Raw genomic sequence first — 11434 nt, 5'->3', positions numbered from 1 at the left:
GACATCTATTGACACTAATTACTTTAAAATGCACTAAGCACTTTTAATCGCGGCCCGCGAACCTATTTGCATACTAAAGTTTGGCCCTCAACATGTTAAAGGTTGCCCATACCTGATTTACAATTTTAAATAAATAGAAAACACAGAGCGATGTGTACTTCGTCTGCCATAGATGGCACCAGTTTTTATATACATTAATACCAGATACGACAGATACAACATTAACAAGCAGTTAATGTTGTTGTATCTTTCTTCTAATAAGTTGCTTTCTCCGTTTCAGTCAGGTTTTCGTTCTGGCCATAGCACTGTGACTGCACTGTTGAAGGTAACAGATGATATAAACAAACTGCCTCGGTGGCCGAAAGGTTACCATGCCGGACTGCCATGCAGAGGTCCCAGGTTCGATTCCCGGGCCGGGAGAAATAGTATAAATAGTTGTATGGCCTACAATTATTTCTCTCGTGAGTTTGGGTGTAATTTGTGGTTGTCTATGTGTGTGTCCAAGGCACCCGCGACACAGGGTTTCCCTAGTGCGGGGCTATGTTGAGTGTGTGCGTTATTTATTATTATTTATTATTTATATTCGCCTCGCAATGGACAATGGTCTTCTCACTTTGCTTATACTTCTGGACTTCAGCAGTGCTTTCAACTGTATGGACTTTGACGTATTGCTTGCTTCTCTTCGCTCTTTTAATATTTCTCCTTCGGTTATAGCTTGGTTCGACTCCTACCTCAGAGGCCGCTCGCAGTGTATTCGCTCTGACGAGGCTTCCTCTGATTGGTGTGACTTAGTTGCTGGCGTTCCTCAGGGTGGTGTTCTTTCCCCTCTCCTTTTCTCTGTTTTCATCAACTCTGTCACTTTTGTGCTGTCTTCAAACTTTCATCTCTATGTTGACGATTTGCAGCTATACCGCAGATTTAAAGCGTCTGATGTCGTTACAGCCGTTGAAGCGGTTAATGCTGATTTACGAAGCATCGCTCACTGGGCTGAGTGTTTTGGTTTGTTGGTGAATCCCAAAAAATCACAGGCTATGATTGTGGGAAGTGGGTATATGCGTGGCATATTGCATCTAGGTTCTGTCCCACCTATAACGTATAAATCCACGCCTATTGCTTATGCTTCTACTGCAACTAATCTTGGCTGGCTTTTAGATTGTAATTTGGTTTGGACTCCACATATTAATGAAGTCAGTCGTAAAGTCCATTTCTCCTTCCACTCACTTAAGCGGCTCCAAAACGTTTTACCTTTAAAAACCAAGATATGTTTAGTCCAAACACTTATTTTACCCTTCTTAGACTATGCTGATTCCTGCTATTTGGATGCTACTGAAGAACTGCTAAATAAGCTTGAACGACTGCAAAACCTATGTATAAGGTTCATCTTTGGGCTTCGTAAATATGACCGAATTTCACATTTCCGCAGTTAGCTCAAATGGCTTCCCATCCGTCTCCGCAGGAATTTGCATATTGTCTCCATTCTTTACAATATTTTACATAACCCTCTGTCTCCCGGGTACCTGAAAGAGCGTTTCAGCTTCCTTAGGTCCCAGGATAAACCCTGTCGCTCTCTTGTTAGGTCCCAGTTATCTTTTCCATGCTTCAATTCCGGTTCAATTCCTACACTGTTCATGCGGTCCGACGTTGGAATGCACTTCCTATTACTGTTCACGAAAGTAAATCGTTAGCTATTTTTAAAGTAAGAGTTTTTAAAGTAAGAGCATTATTTATCTACTATTTCATCCATATCTTAGGTATTATATTATAAAATATGTATTTATCTAAGTACCTATTTATATAATTTATAACAATTTAATATTATTATATTATTTTTATATTATTTTTTTTCCGTTTTGTTGTGCACATATGCCCGTTCTTTTAGTTATAGTGTCCTGTATTTAGGTCTGCAGGAAGAAATTTCTATTAGAAATAAGCAGAATCTTTTGTTTTTAATTTCGCTTGGATTCTTTGTGACTTGTTGTATTTTTCCTGTACAATAAACTATTAAATAAAGAAATAAATACAATCAAAAATGTACAATTAAAACCTTTTAAAATTACAAATTTAAGTTACACACACCGTTACAGTTAAATTAAAAATCAGTTTATGAATGACTGAATTTAACGTATTATAGCCGATCTTTGTATTAATAATTATAACAAACTAGTGGGGATTTTACGAAAAATAAAACGAATATATCCATGGTAATCAATAATTAAAATTCAAATGTACACAATTTCAGAGAGACGAATGCAACAGACTTTGGGTGATGGACACAGGCAAGATCGGCGACACGCAACACTGTTCTCCACAGTTGTTGGCTTTCGACCTCGACAATGACAAGCTCGTCTACCGGTACCGGTTCAACCAGTCTGTTTATAATGAACAGTCATTGTTTGTTACTCCAGTAAGTTAGCATTGTCTTCTTCTTAAGGTGTCGATGGCATACGCAATAATGCTTGCCATGGTGGTGTAATAATTTGTTAATGCGCGTAAGATTCTCTCTGATTGTTGCCCAAGGTGTGCTAGAGGTACAGTATAGGAAAAAAAACATCGTGCGGGGAGGTTTTCATACACCCCATTCCCTATTTGGCATAAACGCTAAGCAAGATCCTTTTGGTTCCACACACCGTTAGACACACGCAAGTTTCTTATTGGTACTATCAACAAACTTGACGCCTTGTCACTTGGATTATTTTTGCATGCGACGGTTACAATCAGTAACTTATTTCTGGTAACCAATGGCGTTTAAAGGTTAGGATATAGTTACGGCATTAAGTTGGTTTCAATAAACAGAAAATGAAAGAAGGATGGCGACATCCCGTGTAGAGATGGGTCATGGATAAGTATCCATATTTATCCATTTTGACTCTATATTTATCCGAAAACGTGGATAAATATTTCTAATCGTGGTTTATTATTTATATAGTGAAACAAAGTATATTTTTAAGCTTAATTGTAAACATTAATACAATTTAGTAGCATGTACGTATAATATACTGCTTGTTATACCTTTTTTTCTATACGCAGCATTGACCTATACGCAGTGATAAATACGAATATGCTTAAGTACCGTAAATTCCTGTATTTTCGCGTGAATCTTATTATTTTTTAAATGCGTAGTTTGTTAAAAAAAACTCTACACACAATATTAAATAGCTGTATAACATTTTGTATGGATGTTTTTCAAATCACTAAGTTGGTCCATTATTGTTCAATTGTTCAGCTTCCTATATAAACTAACTCGTACTAAACCAATACGTATGCTATATATAGGTAGACATATATATCTAGCGAGTGCTTTTGAACGTCCGCGAATGCCTTTGAGTGCCAGCGAGTGCCTTTGAGTGCCCGCGAATGCCTTTGAGTGACAGATAGACACTGGCTGGCACTCAAAGGCACTCGCTAGTACTCAAAGGCACTCGCTGGTACTCAAAGGCACTCGCTGGTACTCAAAGGCACTCGCTAGTACGCAAAGGCACTCGCTAGTACTCAAAGGCACTCGCTGGTACTCGCTGGCACTCAAAGACACTCGCGGGATTTTGGGATCACCCAAAAGGACGCGGTTGCACTCAAAAGCACTCAATGGCACTCGCGGGCACTCCCGGGCACACAAAGGCACTCAAATGCACCCAAAAGCACTCGCTGGTACTCCAAGGCACTCTCGGACACTTAAAGACACTCAAAGGCACTCAAAAGTACCCAAAGCCTCTCAATAGGGCTCAAAGGCACTCGCCGGCATTCAAAGGCACTCGTTGGCACTCAAAGGCACTTGCTAGTACGAAAAGAATGAATTTGCGCGCAAGAATGACACAACCATACCCTACAAAGCAAAAATGGCGGACTAAGCTCAAGTAGGTCTAAGGAGACCTAATGTTGGCACGTGTCAGTCGCTATCTAACCACTCTACTGTATTTATTGTTCTGTGGGTAAATAGATGGAGCTAATCATAAATAAAATAAAATAATACGGCATTATCTATAAAAATGTGTGCAATAAGCGCCATCTAGTTAATTTGTTTTTTATTACTAAACACATTAATTTGTTGCCATAAGTTTCAACTCTTTCTAAAGACAGTGTTAATTACAATTAATTCAGGTGGTGGATGTAAGACCAGGCGATTGCAGTGATACATATGTGTACGTAGCAGACGTCACTGGCTACGCGCTGGTAGTGGTTGACGTGGCGAGAGAACGCTCTTGGCGCCTCACTCATCGCCTCTTCTATCCGTTCCCCTCACGAGGGACCTTCACCGTTGACGGTAAGATTCCACAACATCATTGGCTCGCAATAGTTTGTTGTGAACTATACAACACCCAGACCCGAGACAATAATAGAAAATAGAAAAATTGAGTTTAGCTTAATTGTAATACTCTTCGCGAAAAGGGGACCTGATGACCTGTAATACAGGCATCTTTATACCTACCTACCTTAGGCACCTGTCCCTCGCAAATAAGGTTTAATGTTAAAACTCACTAAGTCAGGAAGCGTTTATATAATTTACCTTGTATGTTGAGAAAATAAATAAACAAATAATTATTTTTATATAAAAGATATTCTACACTGACCCAGCCGGGATCGAACTCGTGACCACAGAGGTCGTCAAAATCTGGCGAATGCGCTGCCTGTGCGTCGCGCTCGCGCTTGCGCCTCTTTAACCACTTCTCACGCAAGGCAAGCAAGGATAGATGACAATAGAATGGAATCTCATAATAAGACCATGACTAAGGAATAGAAAGTATAATGGTATAGTAATCTTTACTATGGTTTACAAGTAAATAATAGACGCCATCACATAATGTTGCTCCGATTCTAAATTAAGTAACTAAAGCACTTGTGTTATGGTAATCGAAAACAACGGCGGTACCACAAACACCCACAACCGAGACAAATATATAATAATTTAGTAGCAGTAGAGCTCCTTGTGAAAGAATTCGTCCAGGGAAGTACTGCCACCTTACCTATTTCTGAAAAAAAAATTATATTATTGTTTGTTTTTTATAATATTAAGTGACGGGACGAACAAGTCGTGCGCCTGATAGTAAGTTACACGCGTGCCCATAACAATTGAAGTGCTACGCAGAACTTTAAATCGCAAAGTTATGAGGGACACTTCCACTGCACCCGTCTCTCTGAGTCACAAGTTGACAAGTTCTATGTGCCTGTAATTTCACCAGCACCCTCACACTACAAAATCGGAGCTCTACTGCTACAAAATGTTATTATGTGTATGTAAAATGTTATTTCTTCTTGGGACGACTGGAGGCGCTGTGCAATTTGCAATTTGCAATATAAATTTGTCAAATATTTTACGCGATCGCTAGCGATAACTGAAAGTCCATGGTAGAGGTACTGAATGAACAGATCGTAATGCACGTGTGCAGTTCGCGAACAGTCTTTCGTAAACAGGCGCATTCGCGTTTAGGTTGTCGTGATTGCTACAAATTGGAAATTGAACTGTTTATCGTATCTAAATCGCGTACATCTATTCTTTAAAACAAATGTCAACGGTGGGCAGGCTCTACAGGTCCCGTGGTCACGGCTAACACACATACTTGGAACCCGTAAAGAAAACATATATAAACTTCATGAAGTCAGTGACAGAACACGACGACAGAGTCGATGTTAAAATATATCGAGATACATTTCGACATTTAAACTACCATTATATATATCATGGCAACTATTGAAATAAATGCATTAATACGCCACGGGAATAATGGCGAATAGTCGTGGTGACTGTTTGTTAATTTTCAGTTTAATTCCCGTATATGTAACCGAGCTGTACAAAATAATAGTATTGATGTACATTGTGACACAATTTAAAAATTTCCGCCATACCATTTCGCGACTGGATGAGTTCATCGACTCCATATTTTCGATGTCTCGATCACAGACTCTTTTTTCCGTCTGACGTAATTTCATCGTCTTAACTGCCTCTGTGGCCGAACGGTTACCATGCCGGACTGCCACGCAAAGGTCCCAGGTACGATTCCCGGGCCGGAAGAAATATTTGTATAGCCTACATTTATTTCTCTCGCGAGTTTGGGTGTAATTTGTGTTTGTCTGTGTGTGTGTCCATGGCACCCGTGACACAGGGTTTCCCTAGTGCGGGGCTATGTTGAGTGTGTTCGTTATTATTTACCTTACCTTTACCTTAACTTGTGAAAATAAAGATGATATACTTTCCACGTATTTTTTAGTGAACTATTTGTCAATGATTTGTGGACTTATCTAAAATGTATAATGAATTAATCTAACTACAGAGTAGTAAAAAACTGATATCAAAAGTCATTGATCCGGTAGTTTGCCACCCTTAGAGGTGGAATATTTTTTAAATTTATATAGAACCACTTCTGAGGTATCCTCTTTTACAAAAAAAATCATCAAAATCGATTCACAAATGGCCGGAGTTATCGCGTTACATTCGTACAAAAAAAACGTACAGTCGAAATGAGAACCTCCTCTTTTTTAGTCGGTTCGATAGATTCTTGATGTTTACAAAAATATATTTGTAGACCTCTTCTATAAAGTTATGTCGTCTTAATTTTACCCACCTGTCATTCTAATCAAGCTTAGTTATACGTGGTTTTACGGAGTATAGTGTTAAAATTTACTTTCAGGTGAGAGTTTCGATGAAATGGACGGAGTATTGGGCATGGCGTTGTCCCCTTGGAGACGTAACCGCGATCGGTTCCTCTACTTCCACGCTCTTGCTTCCACCACAGAAAACGTGGTCCGGACATCTGTACTCAAGAATGATAGTTTCTTGGCAGATCCTAACGTTGACCCTAAACTTATCAGGGTAAGTTGAACATGACTAACGGAAATACTAGTGTCCAAATAATTAATAGATTCAGGCGTTACTTTATAGAAGTCAATGTAATAAAAATACAACCAAATAGTTCTGTGCGAATCCAGTTAAGGTAAACTCATAGGAGATAACTAAACGATAAACACGAAAAATTCACTCAAAATATTTTTGGTTTACGTAGTTAAGCACATGCTCACCTCAAGAGAGCGTTGGCGCATAGCAACGTTGTTTGTGATAGACATACATAGAACATCCACTTCACACCTCCACGAGTTTTCCATACATAGTTGACCATATTTACGCCTCACTACCTCCACAAGTAACATCTTTATTACATGTTAAAACTTATAATGACATCAAATTAAAAATTTACTATAATATTGTGGCGCAGCGGGCTGCTGTTCACAACTCAATGTCTGGACACCTATTTACTTAATTAATTTTATCAATATTTACTTGTATTTTTATTCATGGTAATGTCGTACTTCATGTTTTTAATCATTATCGGGTACTGTTGGAAATGACCTCAATCATAACAGAAAGACGATATCTATAACTTAAATTCAAAGACATTTTTTATCTTTAATCTTTTGTGTGTTCTGCTCCAACAAAAAATATCGAAAGCCGAGTCTTAATACCCAAAATATGAATTGTTTACTTAGATACCTACTTTTTACAGGTATTCCCGGATGAGCGACCAAATCAAGCAGTTGCGGAAGCAATGGATCGGAAGGGCATCATGTATTTCGGACTCATGGACCCGCCAAGTATTTGGTGCTGGAATTCTGCCACGGAGTACAATCAAAGGAATTTCCACCAAGTCGCCGAAGACAGGGAAACTCTACAGTTCGCCAGTGGGGTCAAAGTCATCAACAACCTTAAGGGAAAACAGGAGTTATGGGTTCTTACATCAAGCTTCCAAAGGTTCATGACTGAGTCCCTAAGCTCTAACAGGACAAACTTCAGAATTCACACGGGAAAGATCCCAGTGATCTTGGCAAGGTCACCATGTTTGTTTCCTCCAAAGAATCGGCGGCATGATTACTATGCAAACATTATCGCTGCCCCAGCCGAATAAGGCGGTATTATGAAAATGACAATTTTACAGTAAAAATTTAAAACACACGAAACGCATTTACGAAGCTAGTGCTAACTCGATTTTAAAGATCTAGGTAACAATAAAAGCGGTATAAAATTTGTAAGGACGGGTATGATGTGTATCTGCTTAATTGTCAGTAATACAGACATATTTAATAAAAACGAATTAAATTTTTATTTTCCACATCTGTAATGGTACAGAACATCCTCCCTAAAAACCCTGATAATCATACTATAATGTACGCTGGGAGACTTTGTACCAGGAACTTTTATCGCCACTTTTGTATAAATTATTATCACAGTATTTTAGTGTTTACTGTGAGTTTTAAACATTTACAAATTTAAAAATGTTTATAAGTAATTTACAATATACATGTAATAAACTACGTGTATGGAGCACACAACTTCTTATCTCATCTTCTTCACTATTAGAAGTCTCAATGTCGTGGCCTTTTATTAGGTGGAGTTTGAACAGTTAAACCCATATAAAATCTGTGATCATTTATGGGTTAAGACCATAATTCACACGGGCTGAACAAATCTTTATGCAAAGATGCAGGAATAAGTATAGGAGCAGAGTAAACAACTTCCAAATGATGCACTTGAGGACATTGTATTTGTACTGGTATTCCGCTGACGATGTGACCAAAGAAGTTTGCTCGTATTAAGGAATTTTTGGGGGACCATATTTGAAGAAAATTATATCTTCCTGACCAGCTTTGATAACAATCTCTCATATTTTTTACCAATAACCAATTTCGGTCATTGTCTTGAGTTAAATTTACTCCGTTTTTAGGAATCCATTTTTTAATGTCAATGAATTCCAGTAATGGCTGCGAGCAAGATGCAGAGGTGGGCAGTAATTTTAGCGGGCTATGATTGTAGTTACGAATATGGGCGCAGCGAAAATAATGCCGCGGATGCGTTGTCGCGATTACCGGTAGGAAAAGAGAAATGACAAGGCAAATAATCGACTTACTTGAATTTTTATTCAATATTGCCTTCCCGCCACGAGAAAATCTGTTCAAGAACATGCTAGTAAAGATGACGCGCTAAAAAAGGTGTTCTTATATTTATAGTCCGAATGGCCAACAGTTTGTAATAAGGAAATGTTAAATTAAAACCATATTTGACGAGGTGTAACAAATTTTACATAGAAATGGGCTGTATTGTGTGGGGTTGGTAATAAAGGAAAATTTACTGAAATAATTGGATGTAGGCCATTTAGGCATTGCTTAAATGTGTTACCCGGAGCATGTTGTGGTAACCTGGAAGAGATAGCAATATCCACGCCGAGCCGTGGTCACGATTACATATAGACTTTAGTAGTGAAACATTTTTAATTCTTATAGATGGAAGGCAGCAAGTAGAAGCTTAGTCTGTTTAATTAAACGCAGTATCGAACAGACGTCTTTTACTGTGTGTGGCGTTTGTACAGGGTTAGCTCAATAAAACAACGTCTGTTGCTTCGCGTACACGTGCGATACACACCCGCTCACGCCCATACTTCAACATTTCTTCCACTTGTTCCTCAATAATTTGTCTCTGTCTAGGGGAGACACGATATGGCATTTTTTGCAGTGGTTTTGATTTCAACCAATGACTGCTTACAACACCCAAGTTCACCTGGCGCAAAAGAAAACGTGTCGCGGAATTCTAATAATAACTGATTCAATTCATCCCGCCTTTTCCCCTGCAAAGAATTATCAATATTAAACTCTATCTTTTTATCTTTCTATCTTATCCATTGCCATTAATATTAAGACACAGTATGCGCGTATTATGATATAATGCTTAGTTCGAGGTAGAGATATTTCTATAAAATTGAATAAAAGAACACAATACCACGCAAACAGTTTTTGTCACAACTTCAGCGTATTTATAATGTTTTAAGCGATATAAATACAACTATTATAAATTTTTACTTTCTCCTGCGGTAATAAGAGTCGGTGCTGTAGCACTATTATACCACTTGTTTACAACTATTGGAATTATTTCGACCTACTAAAGAGCCTCTAAGAGCTAACGTTGGCGCCTAATTCGGACTATAAGAGAGTTATAGAGTGCTCTATTGCTAAATTTTAGGACGTACTACAGCTATAGGTGTTTAATGGAACTTATCAACGGTTATAGAGCTTGTTTTATCGCCAAATTGTTTATTGGGTAATAAGTACTAAATACCCAACTACGCTGTCTTCTATCGCTATTAGCAGTCATCTTGAGTTATTGATCCTTAGAAACAACTAAGTAAACCGTTTTTGATGCAGTTTTCTTTTTATGTAGGTACTTGTTACTTCATAAAGAATAAACTTTATTTATTGTTTTATCTACCTTTCTAAGTTTAACTTAAGTTTTAACTCTTTCTAATGACAGTGTTAATTATAATTAATTCAGGTGACGGATGTAAAACCAGGCGATCGCGGTGATGCATACGTGTACATAGCAGACGTGACTGGCCCCGCGCTGGTAGTGGTCGACGTGGCGAGAAATCGCTCTTGGCGCCTCACTCATCGCCTCTTCTATCCGTTCCCCTCACGAGGGAACTTCACCGTTGACGGTAAGATTCCACAACATCATTGGCTCGCAATAGTTTGTTGTGAACTATACAGCACCCAGACCCGAAACAATAAAAGAAAATAGAAAAACTGAGTTTAACCTAATAGTAATACAGGCATCTTTATGCCTATCTTAGGCACCAGTCCCTCGCCAATAAGGTTTAATGTTAAAACTCACTACGTCAGGAAGCATTTATATATTTACCTTGTATGTTGAGAGAAAATAAATAAATAAATAATTATTATTACATAATATATCCAGCCGGGATCGAACTCGTGACCACGGAGGTCGTCAAAGTCTAGCGAATGCGCTGCCTGTGCGCCACTCTCGCGCTTGACACACAAGGGTAGATGGCGCGCGTACAGCACACGAACAGTACCTACCCTTACCATGAGTTTATAGTCACAGTCGTCGCTAGCTGGTGGTGCGATTTAAGATGCGTGTAGCCCAAACCAGCCAACCATGCGGAGAATGCGAACGAAATATTTATATGCAAAATGTTATTTTTTCTTGGGACTACTAGAGGGCGCTGTATAATTTGCCATATTTTGTCAAATTCTTTACGCGACCGCTAGCAACAACTGTCACAGTAAGCTCGTGGTAAAGGTACTGAATAATCAGATAGTAATGCACGCGTGCAAATAGCGACACCTCTAGCTGGGGCTGATAGCTGTAAAGGTCAGTCTTGCGAGTGAGCGCATCGGAACCAGTCGCCCAGCGAGCTCGTCTCGTGAACCAGTTTGTGAGTTAACTACGGTTCAAACGTCTATTCATGCGAATCTATACCTTTTGCGGTAGCATTTAAGATCTCTTTCCGCTTTTTCGCTAATCGTAATACGCTGTCCATTCGCGTTGTAGTTGTTGCTGATTTATTATCGTTTTGCCATTTCGTTAATAATGAAGTGCTCAAAGTGTAACGAAAATGTGTTCGAGGAAGTATTTTGTGGACATTGTGACAAACATTTACAT

At 38.7% G+C, this 11434-nt stretch overlaps 1 protein-coding gene across 1 annotated transcript; it reads left to right on the top strand.

The window, feature by feature from the left end:
• The first annotated feature begins 2237 nt into the window (after positions 1–2237).
• Positions 2238–8016, top strand: LOC113232671 (protein yellow-like). The gene is made up of 4 exons (XM_026467439.1): positions 2238–2404; positions 4096–4258; positions 6621–6802; positions 7491–8016. Exons 1-4 carry the CDS (start codon positions 2267–2269, stop codon positions 7887–7889), a joined length of 882 nt encoding a protein of 293 aa, XP_026323224.1. The 5' UTR covers positions 2238–2266; the 3' UTR covers positions 7890–8016.
• The last annotated feature ends 3418 nt before the right edge of the window (positions 8017–11434 follow it).

This window comes from Hyposmocoma kahamanoa, unplaced genomic scaffold (genome assembly GCF_003589595.1).
Source record: "Hyposmocoma kahamanoa isolate Upper Pololo Valley unplaced genomic scaffold, ASM358959v1 76900, whole genome shotgun sequence".
NCBI classification, from domain to species: domain Eukaryota; kingdom Metazoa; phylum Arthropoda; class Insecta; order Lepidoptera; family Cosmopterigidae; genus Hyposmocoma; species Hyposmocoma kahamanoa.
This window is presented reverse-complemented; position numbering and strand designations above follow the sequence as displayed.